At 43.5% G+C, this 25,872-nt stretch overlaps 1 protein-coding gene and 1 long non-coding RNA gene across 6 annotated transcripts in view; one reads left to right on the top strand and one right to left on the bottom strand.

Moving 5' to 3' along the window:
- Window positions 1-25,872, top strand: part of Plekhh2 (pleckstrin homology, MyTH4 and FERM domain containing H2) — a 103,862-nt gene that overhangs the window by 75,673 nt on the left and 2,317 nt on the right. For all 5 annotated transcript variants that reach the window (XM_059248579.1, XM_059248581.1, XM_059248583.1 and 2 more), the window contains 11 exons: window positions 143-251; window positions 1,640-1,752; window positions 2,731-2,910; window positions 4,258-4,355; window positions 5,746-5,923; window positions 6,501-6,656; window positions 8,049-8,146; window positions 13,833-13,974; window positions 19,680-19,819; window positions 21,316-21,445; window positions 23,918-24,004. In XM_059248579.1, coding sequence (XP_059104562.1) covers window positions 143-251; window positions 1,640-1,752; window positions 2,731-2,910; window positions 4,258-4,355; window positions 5,746-5,923; window positions 6,501-6,656; window positions 8,049-8,146; window positions 13,833-13,974; window positions 19,680-19,819; window positions 21,316-21,445; window positions 23,918-24,004 — 1,431 coding nt within the window. The remainder of the gene's footprint in view (window positions 1-142; window positions 252-1,639; window positions 1,753-2,730; window positions 2,911-4,257; window positions 4,356-5,745; window positions 5,924-6,500; window positions 6,657-8,048; window positions 8,147-13,832; window positions 13,975-19,679; window positions 19,820-21,315; window positions 21,446-23,917; window positions 24,005-25,872) is intronic.
- LOC131897631 (uncharacterized) lies at window positions 4-852 on the bottom strand. The gene is made up of 2 exons (XR_009375744.1): window positions 315-852; window positions 4-229 (listed from the first exon to the last, which is right to left on the bottom strand). It is a non-coding gene; the product is annotated as an uncharacterized LOC131897631 (long non-coding RNA).

Below are 25,872 nucleotides of genomic sequence, written 5' to 3'. Positions count from 1 at the left end.
AAATTAAAGAAAGTGGTTTCTTCTCTGTCTCAAGTTTTTGTTGTTGTTATTATTTTGTTTACTGTTTTTGCAAGTCGTTCCTTGCGATAAAGTCAAAAGGGCGTCTTGGCTAACACTTGCGTTAACATGTTCTCTTTTGAAGGACACTTGGCTTTATCATCTCACTGTTGCAGCCGGAAGTAACAGTGTCAATGTTGGATCCGAATTTGAACAGCTGGTTTGCAAACTGCTAAATATAGAGGGAGAGCCTTGTAAGTTCCTAAGCCCGTAGGCTTTGGAGTTCATGAAGCGGGTCCCCAACCCCTGAGCCTCACTTGGCTTTCGCTTTGTGGCTTCCTCTTTCCCTGTAGCGTGCCCACCTTCCCCTTGGCTTTGCTCATAGTGGGCCAGAATTCTTAAGCTCCGGAATCATCAGCATCCTTCACGTTCTGCCCTGTGACACCCTCTGCCTCTGCTTCCATGGCTCCCTGTGCCCCAGGGTGCCCCCTTGGCACCTCTCGATGACATGATGAAATCCTGGGTAGCTTTAGAAGATCCCCCAGCCAGCCCATTCCAGTGCAGAGTGGAATCTCAAAAGATGCTTGCTTCATCAGAGTTGAAATTAAGTCCCAGTTCGCTTCCCCATTTAACTCTTTTATAGCATTTGTAGCTTTACACTGGCATTAATCTTCTCAGAACTATGGTGTATCATTACCTTTTGTATTGCTGTGATCAAGTGCTTGACAAGCAGTTAACTACGTTAATAGAAAGGTAAAGCAGGGAGAGTTAGCTCATTTGGGCCTGCAGTGTGCGGGGATACAGTTTAGTGTGGTGGGGAAGGCACTTTGAGGCCAGGGTATGAGGTGGCTGATCGTATCACTTACTTCTCCTTTTTATCACTTCAGGACCCCAGCCTGTGGAATAGTGAGGCCCAGTATTCAGGGTGGGTCTTCTGTTCTCTGTTAAGCCATCTGGGAAGGCCCCACAGACACACCTAGAGGCACATTTCTAGATCTTGTCCTGTTGGGGTTCAAGATCAGCTGTCATAGAAGGTTTTCCCTCGAGACTAGATTCTGTTCTGTGTTTTACGAACAGAGACCACATTATGTTTATATTTAAGCAGTGGTAGGATAGTACACGCTCAGCCAGGACTCTGCCACTGGGCTACATGCACAGCCGTAGTTTAGGAATTGAATAAATACTGATTTCAGGAATGACTCCATGTTCCTCTCTTCATATCTCCTCTATTTGGCTTCTCTCTAGATCTCTCTAGATCTTTCTCCCAAGATACTTGTTGTTAAAACAACCTTGCTCCAAGGTCACTACATGTTGGCATGTGTAAGCAACATGATGCCGTGTAGAATTGTGACCGCCTAGTCAGTTAGGACTCAACTCTCTTGCACTCACATCCTCTAGAACAGAAACATGAAAACTGCAGGGGCCTGGGGATGAGATAAAACAGTGTCACTGGGAGTTTTGTTTTGTTTTCTGTCCCTTGGGAGAAAGCAAGCCAGACCTGAATGAGCTGGTTTCTAAAGGATCAGGCTAATGGGGAAACGAGCCAATGAATCCTCTCTCTCTCTCTCTCTCTCTCTCTCTCTCTCTCTCTCTCTCTCTCTCTCCTCTCTCTCTCTCTCTTCATCTGCTCTTCTGTGTTCAGCCTCCCAGATATGGAGACATCCCACACTGTGTCACAGCAAAGAAGGAATCCTGTCTCCTCTGACCACACTGCCTTCGGAAGCTCTGCAGACAGAGGCCATTAAGTTATTTAAGGTAAAATCGTTACATGTTGGTAAATAATTTATTTAAATTAAATTAAAATGTCATCCTTTGTGTTATCAAGTTTGACGCTAAGAAAATCCAAGCTGTGATGATGATGATGATGGTGGTGGTGGTGGTGGTGTTGATGATGATGATGATGATGATGATGATGGTGGTGGTGGTGGTGTTGATGATGATGATGGTGGTGGTGGTGATGATGATGGTGGTGGTGTTCATGATAATGATGATGATAGTGGTGGTGGTGGTGATGATGATGATGATGGTGGTGGTGGTGGTGGTGGTGATGATGATGATGGTGGTGATGATGATGATGATGATGGTGGTGGTGGTAGTGATGATGGTGTTGATGATGATGATGGTGGTGGTGGTGGTGGTGGTGTTGATGATGATGATGATGGTGGTGGTGGTGGTGTTGATGATGGTGGTGGTGGTGGTGATGATGATGATGAAAACAAGCTCTCTGCCATTGAGCCATACTCCCCCGGCCTCATTGTCTTTTGAAGACCAGAGAGGATGATGCACCACCAGGAGGCTCCTGTACTTTGTTTTGTCAAGGGAAACATGGGCATGGGAAGTTTTAAGGAGGGCAATGGGAAGTATTTAACAGACCCGAGTTGAACTTCAGAGATGAAAATGCGGTGGCTAAAATGACTGACTGGATGAGGCAAGCATTCATTTTAATCCTCTGTAATTAGAGAACATAGTGTAATCATCATGTCTTCCAGATGAAGTGACCCCTTTACCATTATAAAGTGACCCTCTTTATCTTCGGCAAAATCCTCCTGCCCTGAGATCTGCCTGGTCTGCTATTACAGTAGCCACTCCGGATTTCTTTTGATTGGAGTTATCATAATACTTTTTTTCCCCCACTGTTTTAAACAAGAACTATTGTTAAAAGATAGAATGGCTATGATTTGTGCAAAATCAATCTGATCATTTCTCACCTCGAGTACATTCTTCTCCATTCAGACCTGCCAACTTTTTATAAACGCTGCGGTCGACTCCCCTGCCATCGACTACCATATCTCTCTAGCTCAGAGCGCTTTGCAGGTCTGCCTGACACACCCTGAGCTACAGAATGAGATTTGCTGTCAGCTTATTAAACAGACACGACGAAGGCAGCCACAGAATCAGCCAGGACCGTTGCAGGTATATATCGATGCAGACGTACACATGCAATTTAAAATGACGTCTTCTGTTTGTAAGAATGATACGCATTCAGTACAGACATTTGAAAATACAAATGGTATGAAAGGGAAAATGGCTATTGACATTTCAGGGTATATCCTTTTGGCTTGCTTGTCTGTCATATGCTTGTATATAAGTGTGTAAGTATATGTGGATTTATACACTCTCACTGTTTTTCACACCAGAGTTGCAGTGTGCATATTACCTTCTAAAACCTCACTTCTCCCACGTTACTAACCAAGCTTCAAAAACTTAACCGTCACATTACGGGCTAGAGAGATGGCTCAGTGGTTAAGGGTATATACTGCTCTTCCAGAGGACCCGAGTTCAGTTCCCAGCACCCGCATGAGGCAGCTCACAACCGCCTGAAATGGGTTTGGAAGCTGAAGGGCAGAGTCTGACTCCAGGAGCTTCTCTCTACGTGATCCTCAGCAGTGAATAAAAGAACTCTCACGGTTCAAGGGTGAATGAGTTTTGCAAACACATGGTGCCTTGCAGTGCTCTCCACCGTGAACCTGACACTGTCCCTCCTGAGTTCCTTTCAGTGTTACACTTTACAATCCAGCCCAAACTGTACCTTCCCAGCCAATCTTTCCTTGGTTCCCCTAGCCATTACCTCCATGTTATAAAAAAAAAAAAAAAAAAAAAAAAATTAACTCATGATATTACGTTTTATTATAATTTACTATGTGTTTATGTAAACTTTTCCTACTAGATTAGGTTTCTCAAGGACAAGACCTATCCTTCCCACCTTTTTTATGTAAAATTTTTAAAATTATTGATGCTATACCTGTTTAATGAGGAAAAATACATAGAAAAGGGCATATGAAGGAGAACAAAGGGGGGAAAACCCCACATATCCTGTTTCCTAAGTAAATCTCTGTTGATATTTTATACTTTGCCCTTGTGTGTGTATGTATAGTGAGTAGATGAGGTTTTGAGTGTATGGTTTTTATTTTTACTACTTTGTAATCTACTTTTCTCAAAGTTATATTTCAATGGGTAAGTAAAAACAGAAAGGAGCAAAACAGAGTGACGTTCCCAATCTTTGCATGTGATGTCAAAAAGAGCTACTGAGTCTTTTAGGAAGCTTTGGTACTGCAGTTGTCCACAGTAGGTACCACTAGGTGTGTCGTGGATCTGACCCGGTATTGAACTGTCATGCTTTTGATGGAAATGCTCTGACGAGATTATGTGTGTGGAAGAGGCCAGCTGTGCATGGCTCTACTACCCTCCACCAGGCATACTGCTCTGATGTGTCTGTGTGGCTGGCACGGTTTCTAATGAACGGTATGTCTCCTTACTCAGGGCTGGCAGCTCTTGGCACTCTGTGTTGGGCTCTTCCTTCCCCACCACCCTTTCCTGTGGCTCCTCCAGCTCCATCTGAAGAGGAATGCAGATTCCAGGTGGGCAGAACGCTAGCCAGCTGAACCATTTATGTGGCCTCGCAAGTCTCCAATAAATCCTAAGTATTTAATAACCCTGCCATATATCCGTAAAAGGATGTGCAAACCAAATATGGGGTCAGGAAGCCTTTCATGATCATTTACGTAGAGCCTGGAAGACATTCCGTTTGTTGTGATAAATATTTTATGCAAGATTGCTCCGAAAGCTTGATGATCCGGTAAAGAACATTTTTAAGTGAGAGGACCGTGTACATTGCAAGTATGAATGACTTGGCATTCATGGGTAAAAGCAACACAATTCTCTTGCTTTCTCAGTTTTTCCCCTTTCACTGCTTTTATCCACATTGGATTCTTTTTGTGGAAGTCTTCCCCCATGGTCTTCCTTTGTTTTAAAATTGTATACGAATTACTTCTGATATTTTTTTATTCTCTTTAAAAAAGATAGTTCAAATCCAATTATGAGAATGATCTTTTTAGCCTGGGGTCTAAGGCAGTTGGCCAAGGCGTTTCCAGGTTTGTTTGGTCAGCTGAGAGATGTTTATGTTAGCTGTTTCTGTTTGCTTTATTGGTGGTACTGGGGATCAGATCCAGGATCAGATTACCAAGCCTTGTGACGGCTGGGTAAGCGCTCTACCCATTGAAGCACACCCCAGCCCAAGAGGTTCGTGTAGGGTGCTAACTAGACCTTGTGAATAGCACAAACAAACATATACAAGGAAACAAAAAACATCTTGGGACACTAGGAAAATACCCCGCCATCCATAATACAGTCTAGAGACGATAGTGGTTGAGGAACCTCTGACAAAGGGTGACACCATTGGGTCTCAAAATCACTTGAATTTAAATGTATTTAGGAATGTTACTTTCTAAAATCAAACTAAAATTTGTATTTAATTGTATGCTGAATATAAGTGAGGGGAGCTAAAAATCTCGATCCCACTTGTAATTTATGTACTTGAGTGGTTTTGCTTAGTGTATTGTTTATGGGCTATGCTTCTTGTTTGAAGGCATTTTCTTTTCCTTGTTTAACACTGGAATAATCTGCATGATCTTCGAACGAGAATACTGGGAAATTTGGGGGTGTGACTTCAAAGTAGAGTGCTTGCCTACTATGTCTGAGGCCTTGGGGTCAATGTGGAGAACTCTACCCCATAGTTTTGTTATAGCATATTATTCTTTATGTATTGTCTTCTTTCAATTTGTTAACATAGTGACTGTATAATTACTGGCAATTTAAAATCCAGCTTGTGGTTATAGCAATGCAGGAAGATTAAAGAAAGTGGAGTCCAATAAACATTCTAACAGTTCGATATTGCCGTGAAAGTTATATATGTTAGATTGTCTTAATGTAATTTATTCTTAGATTTTTATCTTAAGTACTGCGTTACAGGACAGAATTCGGGAAATATGCCATTTACTGCCAGCGATGTGTGGAAAGGACACAGCAAAATGGAGACCGTGAGGCCAGACCCTCGAGGATGGAAATCCTTTCAACCCTTCTTCGGAACCCTTACCATCACTCATTGCCCTTCAGCATACCCGTGCACTTCATGAACGGGATCTATCAGGTGGGTTCTCCTGCAGAGAGACCGGATCTCTGAGACAGCCGAGCCTGGACACAGAGGGACACTAAACACAAACCCACATCGAACTCTTTGTCCCCATAAGCCTTCCATCTTGAGTTCAGTTGCTAGAACCCACACTCAGAAGCTGCCCTCCGACTTCCACATGGGACACATACACACACATCAAATAAAACAAATGCTTCTTTGGAAAGTTTTTATTAAAATGAGTGTATTTTCTTTCATATGCATCTTGATTGCATATTGTACTGTATTTCTTAGCTTACTTCTAATGGGTTAGCCTAATTATTATCTCTACACGATATCTAAGGCTGTCAAGTGACCTTTCGGGTTTTGAATTCCTGTCTGTCTGTTGGCCGAAGCTGAAATTTCTGAATTCTTATAGCAAGCTGACTACCGAAGTCGCCTTCTTTGGTTTCTCCAGCTTAGCGCTGGACAAAAAGTTAAAGCGCCCGGAGAACCAAGCTACCATTCGTCACGCATCATATGCACGCTGCTTCCCCGGAGACCTGTCCAGTGTGTGTGCTTTTCACTAAGAGGACTATCCTCTGTCTTCATCTAGGTAGTTGGGTTCGATGCGTCCACCACAGTGGAAGAATTCTTGAATACCTTGAACCAGGACACTGGAATGAGGAAGCCGACGCAGTCGGGATTTGCACTGTTCACCGACGATCCTTCTGGCAAGGAGCTTGAACACTGTCTTCAAGGAAATATCAAGGTGAAGTCTTATTCTCCCAAAGAGCCACACTGAACAACAACAAAAACACCCCCGCCCCCCCCCCAAAAAAAAAGCAAAAGACTCATTAGTCCGAGCAAGTTTAGGTCAGGAACTTTCCAAAAATGTAAGAAACCTGATCAGTACCATTTTTAAAAATGGCCAAATTTTGGCAAAGCTGTAGAATTCCTTTTTTTTTTTTCTTCTTCCTTTTTTGGGAGGGACATAGAATTCTTTTTTTTTTTTTTCTTAAGATGCAACCTGTGCGCACAAACTCTGTGTTAATAGAGAAAAAGGAGTGATAATTGCGATGATACTCTGAATATTAGGGTGCTAAGAATGCTGGGCAGGCAAAACAGCCCAGTGGGTGAAGGTGCTTGGCCAAGCCTGAGCTGGATCCCCGAAACCCACATGGCGGAAGGAGAGAACTGACATCCATGAGATGTCCTTTAACCTCCATGCACACACACACACACACACACACACACACACACAAATACATGCAAAACAAACAAAAGAATGAAGAGTAGAACCCACACCCCACCGCCTCCTTTCACCGGTATTTCCCAGCTGTTCCCAGGATCCTGAGGGCTAAGTGGAATCCCGAGCGGAACTTTAGTTTGCTTAGAAAAGAACAGATTTATATACTGAGAATCTTAAAGTAGAGTGGAAGCGACAAATGGTTTAAGAGGGCTGTGACCCTCTGCGTAGAGGGAAATTTCAGCGCCGGGCCTTGGGGGAGAGCTGAAGTGCGGTCCGGTAGGAAATACACCAATAAAAATAAAGAAAAAGATATTTTAAAACATCTTTTCTAGCACATGGTAAAACAAACAAAAACAAACCAAAAAACCCGAAAACCAAAGTTTTCATGGAATGACCGCAACAATTAGAAATACAGAGTTACTGAACTGTGGGGCCCTCAGAGACACAGTCTACTTATTTTGCCAGTGAGGAAATAAAGGGAGAAAAGGTCTTGGCAACACCAAGCAGCCAGCGCCAAAAGGAGAGCACCCTTTTGTCTCAGACTTCTTTGGGGGGCCTTGTTGTTCCAATCTTGATAAATTTACAAGGTGGGAAAAAATTGCTTCTTTAGGACCAAATCATGAAAAAAAAAATTCCTGGAATCCCCCTGTTTCCAGCCCCATGCAATCCTGCATTAAGATTCCTTTCTGAGTAAAAATGCATGGCCACAGTCCAAAGTTAATGTGTGTCCAATTTGACAAGTGGACCGAAAACACAATGTATCATTAAATCCTAAACCCGGAGCTCTAACGGCAGCTAAAACCAAAAGGCTTTTGGGTTGGGTTTCTTTGTTTGAACTCACAGAAGCTCTCATCTTTTTAAAACGTTGATTTTAAAAGTCCTGTGGATCTCAGCTTTCTATTTCCTTTCTAGATCTGTGACATTATTTCTAAATGGGAACAGGCATCCAAAGAACAGCAGTCCGGGAAATGTGAAGGCACAAGAACTGTCCGTCTGACTTACAAAAACAGGTGTGGAACCCTGGATCGGAACGCCAGAGCTGAGCGTGCAGCTGGGTCCAAACCGTGGGCCTGTGGTCTAGTTTTCTAGCCACTGGCCTTGGAAGTCATAATATTTACACATGTGCTTATAAATAACAACTCTGTTCTGGGAGATACTACCACCTGAGACTTTGTTTCTAATTCTCATCCTTTCATAGACCAGTCTCTCTCTGTTCCATCTCTGTCTCCCACCCTCTTCCACGCCCCCTTCAGCTGTAAGCGGTTCGCTTGGATAGCTTGGATAGATGCTTAGGGTAATATGGTAATAGGAACAGACAAAAGAGCTGGTCTCCGATCTTTTGGGATTTCCAAGTTCGTGAAGATGATAGTGGTTAGCCATGTACCCACTCTAATAAGCATGCCATTAGACATTAAGTTAGCGTAGCTCTATGAAAGCATATACCATGAACCTGACCTAGGCTGAAAGCCATCTGGAGGCTTTTGTGAGACTGTGTTGATGCTAAGTCTAAGTTGAGAAAGGGGCTGAGAGTGGGAACTTTAAAAACCATCTCTGAAAGAGTGGTTAGAGCCCATGGAGGCAGGCTCACAGTCCATGTCAGGAAATGGCCAGCGGTTCTGTAGTATGAGCTTTCTCAACAGATAAGATTATAACACACTTTGGTACGTGGTGAGAAACCCGATTTTTTTCTTTTTCAAATACTTTTTCTTAACCTTTTTTTTTTTTTTTAAGCAGAAGATGGCATTGAACTGACCTCTTCACATTAAATGTTCCTCCAAAAAAGATGTTTTTCTAGGTTTTTTTTTTTTTAGTCTCATAGCTCATAAATTAATCTATAAAATATCAGGCCAAGAACCTGGTGGAATTACTGGCATAATGTTGAATTCTTTCAGAATTGCTTTTGGAAGAGCTTTAGAGACTTAACATTGAAGTGAAGGCAGGGTATAATATAAAAAGAACAGCCTTTCATCTAATTCAGTATTTCTTTTTCTAATAATTTACCCTACAGAAATACAGAAATAAGTGGACAGAATATCCTGGGGGGCCCAGTATCTCTCCATATTTTTGGATAGTGAAAAATAACGGGAGGGCTTACATCTTCATCAATAAGAAAATGGTTGAATTAAGGTGAAGAATCATATTTTAGGCTGTGCTTTACACCCTCAGCCAAGGGCTGGCCACCTTCTGCTTGATGTGCCTTACACACTCAGCCACCAAGGGCTGGCCACCTTCTATTTGAAGAGACCCCTTTCATATGAACCAATGCTAGTTGTCCTATCTCTTGGAGCCTCTTTAATTCAGGAGCTTGTGAACATGAGGATTTGCTCCTCTTGTGAACAGCAAGGTGACCATGAAGTATTGGTGTTCTAGTTTGTTTTGTTTTTGTTTTTTGAGACAGGGTTTCTCTGTGTAGCTTTGGAGCCTTTCCTGGATCTCACTCTGTAGACCAGGCTGGCCTCGAACTCACAGAGATCGGCCTGCCTCTGCCTCCCGAGTGCTGGGATTAAAGGCGTGCACCACCACCGCCCGGCTCTAGTTTGCTTTCTATTGCTCTGATAAATACCACAATTGAAAACAAATGGGGGGAAAAGGAGGTTTTTTATCCTATATATTATAGTCCATCATCAAGGAGAGCCATGGCAGGAACTCAATGCAAGAGCTTGAAGCTGTTTACTGGCCCGTCCCAGGCTTTTTGGTCAGTCATCTTTTACAGGGCCCAGGCCCAGCTGTCCAGAGTTGACACCATTCACAATGGGCTGAGCCCTCCCCCATCAATTACCAATCCAGAACAATGCCTCACAGCCATGCTCACAGACCCATCTGGTGGAAGCAATCCCCGTCCACTGAGGTTTTCTCTTCTGAGTGCGTTGACAACCAAGATTAGCCACCACTATATTGTGTAAGACAGTGGTTTCCCAGGCTGCCCCTTGTCCTAGGAGACTTCATTTTGCAAGTAGCTATTGACTCTACTTTGAGGGTGTAAGATGATTCCGCCCTTGAGTGGATTCTCAGACATCATCTGTCCAGCACACCCCACCACCACCACCACCACGCAGCACAGGCTGATAAATTCCTGAGAGTAGGAATGGTACCCCAGTGAATTTACTGTGCTGAGTTGAGACTTTCGGGGGTATTTAAGTCACATCACAGTAGTTCTGCTGATGTTTCTGTTGACGATAACCTTCATCTCTGGCTGTTTGGTGACTGGCTAGTCACCCCAGGCTAGATGACTGCTAGAGCCTCTGGAAGTCTGTCTTAGCAGCATTCTGGGTAATTCATATGCCCCTAAAGTCCCAGAAGTATCGATCTGAAGGTTCTCATTTGGCTGTCCCTATCTGTTGGTCACTTTGTGGTTATGTCAAAATTCAGTTTGATTTCATCGGAACAAAATAGAAAGACTGCTATGTCTAAGACAGTTCTTAATAATTAGTAACTTATGGTTTATTAGCAACAGACCAATTCTGGTTACAGTGGCTATGGCTGGAACCAAAATTAAATTTGAGTGAAATGGGCAAAGATGGCTTGAAAGACCTACAGATAAGAATAATGCTTTTAAGGCCTTAAAGACTAGAAAAGACTGGGGGTGGGGGTGGGGTAGCATGATGAAACTACCTTGTTTAAACAACAACAACAACAACAAGCAACTCAAACAAGAGGGTTAGTGTTTACAGAGTCCAAAAATCCTGGAGAGCCACACTATGAGAAAGGACATTGCTTCTAAATATGGCCGTACTTTGCATACGTTTATAAATAGCTTGGACAATGAGCCCTAACTCCCCGTGACACAATCAGGAGGGGAGCTGGTTGTGACCTGTCATGCCGCCAGGGATCTGATTCTTCCTCTGCCAACTTGCCAACTTTGTAATGCCTAAAATACCAATTTTCCTTCATCATGGAATCTGAAGTTTATATTTAGCAAGTTATGGAATTTTAATTATTTTGACTCGGGGATCAAAGGTCTAATTAACCGGCTTTGAACATGCTCTCAGACACAATCCCTTGGAAACTGGTATTTGAATTCCGACTTAGTACGGAAAGGTTCTCTTTTTATTTGATTTCTTGCTGCATGTTTGAGATTGCAGAAGTCAAGGTGTGGTTTCTAACAAAGCAAACTGGCGAGGTCCTTCGTGCAGGGAACACTCTGCCTCCCTCTCCTTGAAATCCATGATTATTTTCGGTAACACTTTGTGGTTGCTGTTTTCTAGAACGTAGTTTAACATTCCCCTCTCCACAGTTAGCCGGCTATAAGAGCACCTACATCCATGGACTCCTAAGTCGAAAAGGGTCTTGAGAGGTCATCTAGCTTCTCCTATTTCTTCTAGAGATCCTCACATTTTAAAGAGTCCACAATCAAGACTTTTTTCTTCAAGTAGGCTCTCCATGTGTAGCCTAGGCTGGGCCTTGAACTCACATGTTTGCTGAGTACGAGGATCACAGGCGTGCATCACCGTGCCTGCCTGGGCTTCCTGCTTTGGCTTGGAGCCTCTTACCTTGGTCATCTTCGCCACGCTTTCCTTGTTCTCCAGAGCGTTGTCTAGCTCCTAGGAGTCTGAGCGTGCCCTCCTACATACTGCATTCCAGGGCTGTGCATGCGTGAGATTGTAGTCCCTGCTTTGTTAAAGGATTTCACCTTTCTTTCCTGAACCTTGTAGGTGTGCTGGAAAATGCATTGGTCCCTTGCTCCCTGTAAGGGATATCACCATTCCCATTGTATTAAGAACAAATGATAACACTTGCCCATCTCCTGGTGGGTCTCAGGAATGAACCATATAGTTCCTTACTTCAAGTGAGGAAATGGGCCCTTTGTGAAAATTCCATCTTCGACCTCTTTCTCTTCATGTCATAACCATGACATAACTATGACTTTCCTGATTGCGTTTTGCATGTACTGTCTATGTCTGTTGTCCGACTACATCTTCTGGTCTGCTTAACAATCCTGCATTTTTGTCTTTGTATAATCATGGATGGTAATGGAGCTGTGGTTGACTTCTAGAAACATCTCTGGTTGTCAACCGGGCTTGGCAGGAAGATGATCAGAACTGCTCTCTTTATGGAGAACACCCGCCATGTTTTCCCAGATCACAGCCCTCTGGCCTCTCCTTCCCCAATGTTCAGAGAGGGAGAGAGAGAGATGCTGTAACTAAGGGATATGTCCACGCGTCATCTCGCTCACCACTGTGTTGTCATGGCAACATTCAGGCTTGTTAGGTTGTGGCTTACCTGCCCCATTGTCTTAGCGCTTTGCGCACCCATAATACCTGTGCCCCACAGCACGGTGAGCACCAGCTCCAGCAAACGAAAGTCATGTCACAAGCCAGGCGTGGTGGAGCATACTCATTCTAGGAGGGTGAGGTGTGGATATCACTGGAGGCCACCCAAAGACCAGCTTCGGCAACACAGAGACCCCCCCTTCTCAAAACTAATAGAAAGCCCATGTCCTGTTTCCATAAGGAATAAGAGAGTATGTTGTTTTCTGATCTTCTTGAAGATGCTTATCTGCGTGTGACCGAGAAAAATCAAAACAGACCTGAATATACGACTCTTTTCTTTTTGACATCTAGTGAAAAGCCTCCCCTGACATTTGATGTTAATTGGAGTTGAATTTTTAAATTGAAACCCTCATTTCCTATTTAGCATGCCCAAGATGTTGAAAAAAGATTGTGTTGAAAATTGGACTTACTCAGGATGCAGAGTTTGCTGTATCCTGCATTCCTTACTGGGATAAATTTAATGTCACTCAGAGTCTTAACACCTACCAGTTCATTTACGGACTGTCTTAGTCACTGTTCCATAGCTGTGAAGAGACACCATGACCAAAGCAACTCTTTTAAAAGAAAGCATTTCATTAGGGGCTTGCTTGTGGTTTCAGAGGTTTAATCCATTATCATCGTGGCGAGGAGCATGGCTGTGGGCAAGTGTTGTGCTGGAGAAGTAGCTGAGAGCTACATCTTGATCTGAAAAGAGTGGAGAGAGAGAGAGAGAGAGAGAGAGAGAGAGAGAGAGAGAGAGAGAGAGAGAGAGCGCATCTAGGCCCGCTGGCACGGGCTTTTGAAGTCTCAAAGCCCACCCCCAGTGACACGCTTCCTCTAACAAGGCCCCAGCTCCTAATCCTTCTAGTCCTTTCAAATAGTGCTACTCTCTGGTAACTAAGCATTCAGATACACGAGCCTAGGGGGTTCTTTTCAAACCACCTAATCTTTTTCAAACCACCACGGTGACTTAGTACTTCAGTATATTTTTAAATTTTAATTTAAATAGAAGGGTTCTTGCACTTCATGTTTTGTTAGGTGGCAGTGGTCTGTTTGTATCATGCAGCGGGGCTGTTAAAAGCAGCCCTGTGGTTCATCTTCACTGTCTTCCTCTGTGAGCGCATTGGTGAGGGGTAGGATAGCTCAGTGGCTGAGCACTTGCCTAGCTTGTGCTTGGTTCTGTCTCTATTGTGGAAGAAAGGTGGGGGGGACAGTGAGATGTCTTAGTGGGTAAGGGCACTTACCACAAAGCCCGATGACCTGAGTTTGATCCCCAGAACTAATATGATAGAAAGAGAGAACTCCCACACATTGTCCCCTGACCTCCACGCATGTATGGTGGCACACGTGCAGGAACACACACACACACACACACAATAAGTGTAGGATTTATAATTTAAAAAATAAGAGTATTGGGAGACATTTCCCTCTCTCTCTTTTTTTCCAGACTGTACTTCTCAGTGCAAGCTCGTGGAGAGACTGATAGAGAGAAGCTGCTTTTGCTGTACCAGACAAATGATCAGATAATAAATGGCCTTTTTCCTCTGAACAAGGACCTGGCGTTAGAAATGGCGGCGCTCTTAGCTCAGGTAACTTCCGTGTTGTCTAAAGTAGCATAAGGAGGAGAAGGGCAGACGCTAATTTCTTCAGTTAAGTGCAGCAAGACAGGATGCCCTCAGCAGGTCTTTAAATTCACTTTATTATGATTAAGAAGACACTTAAAACTGTAGGCTAAATTACCATTACATTATTATTTTCTGACCCCTGACAATTGCGGTAACATAGGATAAGACACTACATTCTGTAAAGGGAAATGCATTTCTTAGTTCCTTTGAAAGTGTTGCTCTCGAGGCACAGCACTTAATGGAATCTGCGTGTAGAGTGGTGATCCTGAAGAAGTTATGTGCAACTGGCAATCCAATAGGACCGTGCCTTGGTCAAAGCTAGAGCACCTTCTTTGATTTACGTATTGTATCAATTAGAAGTAAGGTTGGACTTCTTTAACACATACACACACACAAATTAATAGTGACTTAACCAAACAGAAGTATGTTTTATTCTGAGTGTGGTGAATATGTAGCTAGCTGTATCTGAGCACTTGAGAAACTGAGGCAGGAAAGTCCATGTGTTGAAGGCCAGCCTGGGCTACATTAGCAAAAGCCTATCCCAAAATGAAAAAAAAAGTTTGATTCTTACAAGGTAAATATTACATCCTGACACCTCTACAGAGCCATCCAGACCTGGCCCTTCTACTGATTCTGCCACCCATGAGTGTCATCCTCATGGTCCTGGAGGTCTATTAGAGTCCCAGCATGTTAAGGAGTTGGGGAGGGTGTGGGGTGGGGGGACTGAGAAGGGCATGCTTTGGGAAAACTTCTCCTAACTTACATAGTATGGGAGTCTGTGGGAGACAGCTCCGACCTGCTCCCACCTTATGAAGGGTTCTTGGGTGGAGGAGAGAGGAATGAAGAAATATTAGGTAGAAAGATAGAAAGAGACGATAAGAAAGACAGAGACACAGGATAGCTTTGGGAGGGCCCTGGGTCAATACCCAGCAGCCCAGAGTTTTATTCAAAAGGATTTTTTATAATATGCCAAGGGAAGAGGCAAAAATCCTCCCCCTTGCAAGATCAAAGCACACCATACAGCCAAGTGTAGACCCTTCCAAAGACCTGGTAAGCACGCCCCTGGCCATTAAATCATCCTATTATGCAGCCCTGCTGGGTAAAGCAAGCTCAGATTCTCTGACCTTGAGTCTCACTAGATATCCTCTTTCGGTCTCCCCAACATAGACCTTTTCATTTAATCCCCTAGTTAGACCTTAAACACACCATCCTGCCTACCTATGAAGAAGGCTGGGAATTAGTCCCACCCAGGCAGCATTAAGGTTGTCATACTCAAGAGGAGGAGGGCAGTTTGTAAGATGCACAATTGAGTCTGCATCTCAATCACGAAGGGAGATAAAAGCTTCCCTGGGAAGTGCCATGTGCACAGATACGTGGGTCCCTGGGTTCCTAGTCCATGGATTCTCACCCTACACATCATCCTGGAACATCTCATCTTTATCTCATCCAGCACCCACACTGATGATTCCCAAGTGTTTTACTTCAGTTCATGCCTGTTTAAAGGGCTCCTTAAATCCAGCCCACTAGTTATCTTCCCCTTTCTCCACATTGTGCATCTTCATCACGACACTTGTCCCTCTTAGTCCTCCACCCGAGCTCCCACTCTGGCAATCCCCGCGGCCTTTTCCCATTCTCTCCCCCTTTCCCACTGGCTGCCTTGTGGGAGCCCTTCTCGGGTTCCTCGTGGCTTTACCCAGCAGGTCCTCATAGAGGATGATTAGACCACGGGCCTGAGTGCAGGTGTCTGGGATGGTCTGCACTTGGCTGTGCTGGGGGAGGAGGTCTTTTGCTCCACCCCTTGGCGTCTCTATAAAAACCCTGGGGCAGAGACAGTCAGGGCCCATTGGAATAGGTTCCAGGCCCTCTCGAGGCTATCCTTTATTTTCTGTTTATCTCTGCAATAAATCCTTCTATCTAATATTTCCTGCTGCTCGCACTCAAGAAAACTCTGGGGAACTTGGGGGTGGTGGGTAAATGCCCCACACTGCCTCATCTTATCACTTTAAACTCATACTTGGTCCTCTACTCGCCACTCTCTGTGTTGACTTCCATTCCTGTGATTCAGACCTGCCTCACATCCTTTGCTCCCCAACCACCTTCTGACCGTAGGCCTCTCTCTGATGTGGTCCCCCCACAAAGTTATCCTTCACACAGCTGCGGGAGGGATTTTCCCAGGTATCCATTGCTGCCTAGCAAATGATTTTAAGTTGAGTGTGCTGATGAACTCCTGTAATTTATAACCCTAGCACTTGAGAGGCAAAGGCAGAAAGATCACAGGTTCAAGGCCAGCCTGGGCTACATAGCAAGTTCCAGGACAACCTGTGAGACCTACTGAGACCCTGTTGTACAAACAAACAAAATGGAAAAGCATACAGTAACGACACTTAAAAATTCCAAACATAATTTGAGCAGATATGCAAAAGGCATTTAGTCTCTGTTTCCCGTGGCTTCAGTTAGCTTAGCCTGAGGGAGAGTTGTGATGCCATGGGTGAGGGCTGGTATCATTGGGAGGCTCCTTACATGTCTGCATGCAATGATGGCTCACAGTTGAGACTTCTACAAGGACCGTCCACCGTATAGCTACATGTATTCTCTTCGTGGAACTATTTGAGCCTCCAACCAGGATGGTGGGTGAGTGGCAAAACTCAAATTCCAAAAGAGACATGGAGGAGAATTTGCCATTTTCCTTAGATCTGAGACTGGAAGCTGGCACAGTGCCACTTGCCCACGGAGAGTTGTTGACACAGCATTGGTACCCAAGAGGGAGAAAGCAAAAAACAAAGGTCATCTCTTCATTCACATCCAGGGTCATTCATGATCTGCCTCTGGCTGCTTCCTGGGTAGCTTCAACATCCTTCACTCTCCCTACCTGGAGCGTGGGTCTCCCTGTGCAAAGTCCCTCACTTGGGTGTGGCACCAGCTTCCTTTCTAGAATTTACTAATCTTAGTGATTTGTCCCAGGTGTCTGGAATGGCTCCTCCTCCGTCTGTCACTTGCTAATTTCCTCTTGTCCGTTAGCTTCTCTTGTAGGTGTTGGGAACCTTTCTGAATCCTTCCTGGTGGCTCAAATGGCTCTCTGGGGAGTTTCTGCCCTGTTTCATCCGTGTGCATTGCAGACTTTGGTGGCTCATGATTACTTGTGGCTCTGCTTTGCATCATTGACTGGCCTCCCCAAGGGCCACCACTGTCCCTGTCCCTCTAGCTTAGCAGTCATTCCAATGAGCAGTTTTCCCTGATGTTCTTGGGAGAATGGACACTTAGTCATTGAGTTTACTTTTAGAGTATTTTAAGATCATCTGAGCATGAGAGCATGTGTGCTGTAGAAAAAGCAGGTGTTCTTTTTCTACAAATAGTAAAGACTGCAAGAAGGGGCGAGACCCTTACTTTCTAGACAATCTGAGAGATCCCATGCCATTGGCCATGCTAGGGGTCACCTTTCCTGGGACATAAATTCCCCATGAAAATCACTCTTGTCTTTACTAACATTTACCTTCTTTTGCTTTTAATTTTGTTTAAAAAGGAAAAAAAAAACTTCTCTAAGAAAAATTAAATCTGCACTTTTTTGAGATTTTATTTATTTTTATTTTATGTGTATGAGGTTTTGCCTGGAGGTTATGTCTGTGTGTACCACATTCTTGCTGTGTCCTAAGAGGCCAGAAAAGAGTAACTGATCATCTGGGGCTGGAGTTACAGATGATTGTGATCCACTATGTGGGTACTAAGAATCGAACCCCGGTTCTCTGGAATAGCAGCCAACGCTCTTAAATACCGAGTCATCCCTCCAGCTCCTAAATCCACCTCTTAGGGATATGTATTTCTAACATGTGGGCACGTTGGGGGTTACCTGAGTTGACTGTCTCCAATCACTGTGTTTATTCTCTGCTATCCGGTATGTCAGGGCCCAGATAGAGAGATACTGACCTTGAACAAGCCACCAAAGGCTCCCAAGGGGGCGGGCTGCCTTGAATGGTCTGCTATGGTTGGTAACTGTTGTCTAGCACTTTAGAGGCTACTGGCTGGTGTAGGTTTTGTAGGTAACTGTGTGAGCTCTCCCTGGTGATAAGAGAGACAATGCACAACTCGCCCCGCGGGAAGGGTTTTGGTGTGGTTGGGTGGGCAGCTTTTAGATTCCGTGAGGACATTAGGGAGGATGCCTGACTGTGAAAGTGGGAGTTATGAGAAACCAGAAACAATGAAGAATGAGACCTGAAGAGCAAAGCCATGCTCAACCAACAAGTAGAAATGGAATCAAAGAACCTAGAAAGTTCCACATACAGGCTGGAAGGGCAAGGTTCAGACAGCAGCTGTGAGCTTATGAATTAGAAAAGAGGAGGTCTGGAGTGCCTGGAGTGCAGAGCCTCAGAGCCTATGGGCTGCTTGACCCACCCTAAACTGAATCGGGGAACCTAAAAAATGGAGCCTGAGCACTTTGTGTAAGACCACTGGGGCTTGATGAACCGCCATCTGCTCGTTGGGAGGTACTGTGGGTAATGATATGTTTAGTAGGGCATCATCCAAACGTTCCCCATACCGTCTTCCTCCTTGAGCACCCTTTGTACTCTGTACAAGGCATTACAGTTTATCATAGTATTTGTTTGTGCCTCGGTCTCCCCTACCAGACGGTAAACTCCTTGAAGGTGGGGGCATGCTCGACTTCGCCTCTCTCACAGCGTGTACTGTAGCACCCGACTTACACTGCAGTCTGAAGAGAGGTTTTGGGTGCAGAGATTGGTAGGCGAGTCGGGAGAGTGGTGGGTTGTAGGTTGAAGATGGCTTTCGTAAAGAACTGAGGATTCTTTCATCAGGGGAGAGCAGGGAATGAAGGGCTGTATTCCCGAAAGTGATCAGCTCATAGGAAGAGTTGTAGAGAACAGAAACGTTTGTTGCGAAAATCCAGGGGAACAGTAATGAGACTGTGTGGCCCTCACTACCATTTTATACAATAGAGACCCTTAAAACGTCCAGCTAATACTGTTGCCAAATTTCTTAGTCTTTTTCTCACCTTTTATTTTGAACTGTCGTTTCAGCTTATTTACTGGTGATTAAAATAGAACTTTACAATGAAAAACTATCCTGTATTATACTTGGTAATAAGGATTTTTTTTTTCTTTTAGCAAATACCACTAAGGGGGTGTTTAGTTTCTTCTCCTCTGTTGCTGCGATAGAATACTCTGAAGTATTTCAGAGCAGCTTAAGTTCAGCTCACAGTTCACATTACTGGTCCCATCCCATCCACGGTCAGAAGAATGCAAGCGTGCATCCATTGCTCTCTGTCCCTGATTACGGATTTCCTGTGCCTGCTGTGGCTTTCCTACTATGATGGACTGTGAAATGGAACCTACTGTGAGCCGAAATAAATCCTGTCTCTCTTACGTTGCTGCCGTCAGAATTTTCTATCATGGTAACAGGAAGAGAAGCTTACCACAGGAGTTCCGAGTAGAAATGGGCCCGAAATGTTTGTCCCAGAATTTCTCCCTAAGTTTGATTTCAAGTGAAAATTATGTTTAAAACAACAATTCAGACATACGATTATAAATTCTACAGCAGCACAATCGTGACAGACTTGGGTCTGCTGTGCATAGAGAACGTTTCGGGAGAGCAAATGTGATTTTCTTCCTGAAAGCTGTTCTCACTGGCCTGTGTCTTCTCTTTTGGGGCTCTCCCACCAGGTGGAGATTGGGGATTTTGAGAGACCTTTCTCCACTCCAGCCGGGCATAACCAGTGCAAAGCAAGCCAAAACCTCAAACAAGTCATAGAGAAATTTTACCCTAAAAGGTACAGGGAAGGCTGCTCTGAGGAACAGTTACGGTAAGATGTTGTTGGTTGTTTTTACTCTTTTGGGGGCCCGCCACCCAGCTCCTAGATAAACCACACATGGAGGCTTATTCTTTGTTATAAACGACCGGCACTAGCTTGGCTTGTTTCTAGCCAGCTTTTTTTTAACTTAATTTATTCCATCTATCTTTGGCCTCAGGGCTTTTCCTTTCCTACTCTGTACACCTACCTTTCTTTGTTTCTTACTCCGAGGCTGGCTGTGTAGCTGGGTGGCTGGCCCCTGGAGTCTTTCTCCTTCCTCTCTTGTTTCTTCTATCTTCGTCAGCCAGATTTCTCCCTCTATATATTCTCTCTGCCCTCCAGCCCTGCCTATCCTTTTTCCTGACTCACTATTGGTCGTTCAGTTCTTTATTAGACCATCAGGTGTTTTAAACAGGCAAAGTATTACAGTTTCACAGAGTTAATAAACAAAATGCAACATAAACAAAAGTAACACACCTCAAAATAATATTCCCCAACAGTAAGATGGCATTTTCAGCTCTTTGGAGGGGAGAGTTATACTAGGATTTTAATAAAATTTTCTGTCTTAATCTTCTTTTAGAATGTTTAATTCCAAGGTGCCCCCAAGAGGTTTTACATATTTTAGGGTGCATTTTTTTTTGTTTTTTGTTTTGTTTGTTTGCTTGCTTGCTTGTTTGTTTGTTTTCAAGACAGGGTTTCTCTGTGTAGCTTTTTTGCCTGTCCTGGATCTCGCTCTGTAGACCAGGCTGGCCTTGGACTCACAAAGATCTGCCTGGCTCTGCCTCCCAAGTGCTGGGATTAAAGGTGTGTGCCACCACTGCCTGGCTTAGGATGTCTTTAAAAACTTTAGAATCTATTTGTCACCTACATGATGCTTAAAGTATATATTAATTGTATGATGACATAAATAAGCTTCTGTGTTTTTTTAGAGGCAGTCTCTTGTAGCCCAGGCTAACCTCAGACTTGGTATGTAGCTGAAGATGATCTTAAACTCCTGATCCTCCTGCCTCTCTCTCAAAAATGCTGAAATTACAGGTGTATTCCATCACGTCCTGTTTTGAAACAACTTTTAAAAATAATTTAGACCACTATTTCATTTGCTCTTAATCCTGGGTTAATCCTGATCATAAAGAAGCTTTTGACTATGTAGTACAAGTGGCTGCCCCTGGGTTCAATCTGAGAAGAAATGAACTCAGTGTTCCTCCAAATTGTACGATTTGGGCACCACTGAACGTTGAAAAGTGAAAATACTCTCAGGAGAAATTACTTGCCAAACTGACTTACACTCAGGTTTAATGTTAGTCATGTAGATGATAAAGATTTACCTGGTAGGTTCATTGTGTACTTGAATGTTATGGGAGAATTTGGTGAAAATTTTCTAGAAAAGTGAAGGGGGATCAAAGGGGTTTGGGATGGGCTGAAGGGGACTTTGTCTACGAGGATGACACGATACTTACAGGTTTGCTTTTGTGTCTTGTTTTTGTGTCCCCCCCCCCACTTCTTTTTAGGCAGCTTTACCAGCGACTCTCCACCAGATGGATGGCCCTCCGGGGACACAGTGCGGCCGACTGCGTGCGCATCTATTTAACAGTAGCCAGGAAGTGGCCATTCTTTGGTGCCAAGTTGTTTTTAGCAAAAGTAAGAAAGAATGGGAAGAAGGACACACAATAAAAACGTCTGTGAACTTGGCTGGTCAGATTTACCCCTGATACAGCATATTTTGGTTTTATTTAAAAAAATGAAGAAATTCCCAGCAACATAAAGAAACCAATGAGGAATTCTGGAGAAAGGGGAAAAGGTCCTTCCTCTTCTTTCCCCTCTACTCATCTCCCACCCACCCCTCCTCCTCCCACACACACATACACACACACACACACACACACACACACACACACAACCATTTTAAGAGTCATTAGGCCAATCAGTCTGGAGACGAAAGTTTACCTGAACTCCATCTTCTATCTCTGGCTCACAGACAATTAGTTTAGAAATATCTCTGGCTCGCTGATTATTAGGTTAGACGTTTCTCTTGCTACTGGAACTAGAAGCCATTTGCTGAGATAACAGAAAAAAAAATTATACCTGTTAGTATGGTAACATCTAGACAGTATATTTGCAAAGAGTTCAAGGCTTTGTTACTCTAGTTTTTTAGGGTAAAGAGCAAGCCTGGCACGGTGGTGCCCTCCCATAGTCCCAGCTACTGAGGAGCCTGAGGCAAGATTCCTTGAGACTAGTAGAGACCAGCCTAGCCCCTGTCTAAAAGCAGATGAATAGTTAATCCATAGACTTGAAATGTGGACCATTTGACAAAGAATTTTAATTCCAGCTTCAGCATGGGGAAGTGAGTTTAACAGACCCCTCTGTGCACTTCTCTGTACCATCGTTAGCTAACGACGCTGTGTTTGATGTTACAGGAGCAGCATGTGTCTGTCTTTAGAACAGGGAGGCACTTCCCTTGTCTGCTTCATGAAATTTGCCAGGATACCAATCTTAAATGGATGGTGCTTTGGCCTTAAGTCTGCTTCATGAAATTGCCAGGATACCAATCTTAAATGGATGGTGCTTTGGCCTTAAGTCGTTCACACGACATCACAACTGTCCATCCTCCAGAAAATATTTAACTCCCCTTGCGCTCCCCCTTGCTCTCGCTGGGGGCCACCCTTTGTTTCTATGAACTTGTGTGACTCCAGGAACCACACATCACACATTATCTGTTGTACTTACGCAGTGTCTTCAGGATGTGTTGTAGCAAGTGTCAAATTTTCCTTTCTTTTCAAGGACTGAATAATATTCCCTCACACACTCGCACTCACGTACCACACTTTGTTCATCCGTTTGTCAGTGGATCCTTCATTAGAGGAACTCACTATCCTCCTATAAATATACTGTCAGCCTTTTGATTTTTTATGGTGCTTGGGATGGAGCCTAAGGCCTTGTGCAGTGTAGGTGAGCACTCCATACCAAGCTACATGTCCAATCCAGGTACTTTCTGATGGTCTACCATTGGAAACCACCCTTAGCCGGGCGGTGGTGGCACATGCCTTTAATCTCAGCACTCAGGAGACAGAGGCAGGCAGATCTCTGTGAGTTTGAGGCCAGCCTGGTCGTTCAGAGCGAGTTCCAGGAAAGGTGCCAAAGCTACATAGAGAAACCCTGTCTCAAAAAAAAGAAAGAAAGAAACCACCCTTAGTAGAGATGGTGGTAACCCTATAATGGAGATTTTTCTGAACCTTCAAACTTGATTTATTATCTACAACGTCACATTCAGCCTCCCTCCTTATGTATAGTCTTGACAAGCTTCTCTAAGACTTAAGAGAAGTATGTTTTCATTTCGAATTTCAGTTGTTAATCAAAGAAAACAATCTCTGTAAAAATGCTCAAAAACATTCTTGATTTTAACACGGTTTTTCTGGTGGGAGGTTTTTTTGGTTTTTGTTTGTTTTATTTTTCAAGACAGGGTATCTCTGAACTCACAGAGCTCCACCTGCCTCTGCCTCCCAAGTGCTGAGATTATAGGTGTGTGCCATCATTCCCAGCAGGAGATTGTTTTTATTAGTAAAATTTCATTGTTTTGGCCTTCAATTTTTTTTTTTTGAAATTCCAGTACTTCTTGTTCCTATTAATCACATAGTTTTTCCTTTTTCCTCTGTTTTTGCTAGACATTGACTATCAGGAAAAGTATGCACAGGTCACCACAATCCTTCACTCTTCATAGTCCAGTCACCTTAGAAAGCATAGCCGTGTGCTATGTCTTCCTGAGGAGTAGGGTCACCACAGAAACCCTAAAACTTCTGACAACTAGTAAATTTGTGAAACAAAAACAAGATGTAAAAATTACCGTTCCTGTGGGAAAGATAAGAAAACTGAGCCTCGGCGTTTGTCCGAATGCACACGTCACTAAAATAAAGATGGGAGCCTGCAAATGAGGGGCCTAGGACACACCCACTGCGTCCTTCAGTGTACCACACTGCCTCCTCGGTAGCAGGGGTTTTCAGTGTGTTTTTTGTTGGGTTTGTGTAATAGCAGATCGGACATGATCTTAGGCCAGAAAGTATGGCTGTGATTTTGCTTCACATCTTATAATACAGCATATTTTTCACATCTCTGTAGCCCATAGGACCATCATCATCTGGCAATACTTTTGTGTGGCTGGCTATCCATGAAAATGGATTAAGCATCCTAGAATACACCTCCATGGTAAGATTAAACCCCGATATCTGTAATTAAATCTTCTATTTCCATTGCTCAGGGTGTGGTAAGCGGAAGTTATGATAGTCTGAGTTGTTGTATTCTGATTTCCCCTTGAGCTTAGAAAACATTCTTCCTGACTCTCTAATAGTCACTTTACAAGTACAATTATGTTACAATCTAGTGTTTTAAAATGAGATGAGAGGGGTTATGTGTTATATATGGAAAAATATTAAGATAGTGTGATTAAGTTACAGTCATGATTCTGTTGATTTTTTAAGTACTATGGCAGTTCTTTATTTTTTTATATTTTGTGTGTGTGTGTGTGTGTGTGTGTGAGAGAGAGAGAGAGAGAGAGAGAGAGAGAGAGAGAGAGAGAGAGAGAGAGAGAGAGAGTTTAGAAACTCAAGTGGAGGTCAGAGGACAACTTGCTGGATTCAGCTCCTTTCTTCCACTATGTGGGTCCCAAGGATCAAACTCAGGTGGACAGCCTTGGCAGCAAGCACCCTTTGAGCCATATCACTGGCCCTCCACAGTTTTTTTTCTCTATAAACCAAGAATATTTAAGATATTAAAAAGTAGAAACTACTTATCAAAGTTTAAATTTCAGTCTCACTGAAGTTTCTATAGCATGATTTTCATAGTTTTCCATAATGTCACCAGTTTTACTTACATTAAGGTTACATATCAACTAAAACATAGAGTATATCATTTAAAAATGAACCTGAGATGGACACTGTGGCACGTGATGGTAGTCCCAGCACTGAAGACACTGACACAGGAAAGTTGCATGTTCAAGGCCAGTCTGGGCTACATAGCAAGATCCTGTCTCAATTTTTCAAAGTATTCCTCTTGTGTGTTCATTTATTTATGTGACGTTATCATTTTCTACTGTATTTCATGGGCTATTTGGTAAGTTTCATTGTTGTACTGGGACCTCACACATGCTTGGCTAGTGCTCTGCCACTGAGCTACACATCCCAACCCTAAATCCCTCAGTCTGGTGGGTAGTAATTCCTGCTTTAAAGATATAGTGGGAGAAGCCCAGCGGTGGTGGCGCACGCCTTTAATCCCAGCACTCGGGAGGCAGAGGCAGGAGGATCTCTGTGAGTTCGAGGCCAGCCTGGCCTACAGAGTGAGTTCCAGGAAAGGCGCAAAGCTACACAGAGAAACCCTGTCTCGAAAAACCAAAAAAAAAAAAAAAAAAAAAAAAAAAAAAAAAAAAAAAAAAAAAAAAAAAAAAAAGATATAGTGGGAGGTCCTTATGTGTGGCATAGTGAGAGAGCACCAAAAAATTCTTGGTTTTGTTTTTTGAAATGAAATTTTATTTCCCTCTTTTCCTCTCATCTCAAACCCTTCCCATGCACACACACCCCTGCTCTCTTTCAAATTTAAGGCCTCTGGTCTCTTTTTCTTTTATTGTTTTACACACACACACACACACACACACACACACACACACACGCACGCACGCACACACACACATACACATACACACATCACATCACATAAGTGTGGGGATATGTTGTATATCCTAATAAACTTATCTAGGGATCAGTGGACAAAGCCAGCCACTAGATTAGACATAGAGGTCAGGCAGTCGTGGCACACACCCTTGATCCTACCAAGGCCACACTGGAAACAGAGTCAGTTCTTATATCTTATATCTCACAGAGAGATCTGAGCAGACATATAGAAATTACCAAAAATTTTCTAGTGGGTGCTGTGAATAGGTGTTTGTAGTTTCTAATTTGAGTTTTTCAGGGTCAAATGTATACTTGATTGTATAGGTTGGCGATTCCCAAATAAACTTAGTACGACTATTATTTACATTAATCATAATAGATTTGATCTTAGAAACCTTATTTTTGCATTTG

The sequence above is a fragment of the Peromyscus eremicus genome, chromosome 22 (assembly GCF_949786415.1).
Source record: "Peromyscus eremicus chromosome 22, PerEre_H2_v1, whole genome shotgun sequence".
Classification (NCBI taxonomy): Eukaryota; Metazoa; Chordata; class Mammalia; order Rodentia; family Cricetidae; genus Peromyscus; species Peromyscus eremicus.
Note: the sequence above shows the minus strand (reverse complement) of the source record. Positions and strands in the feature narration are given on the sequence as shown.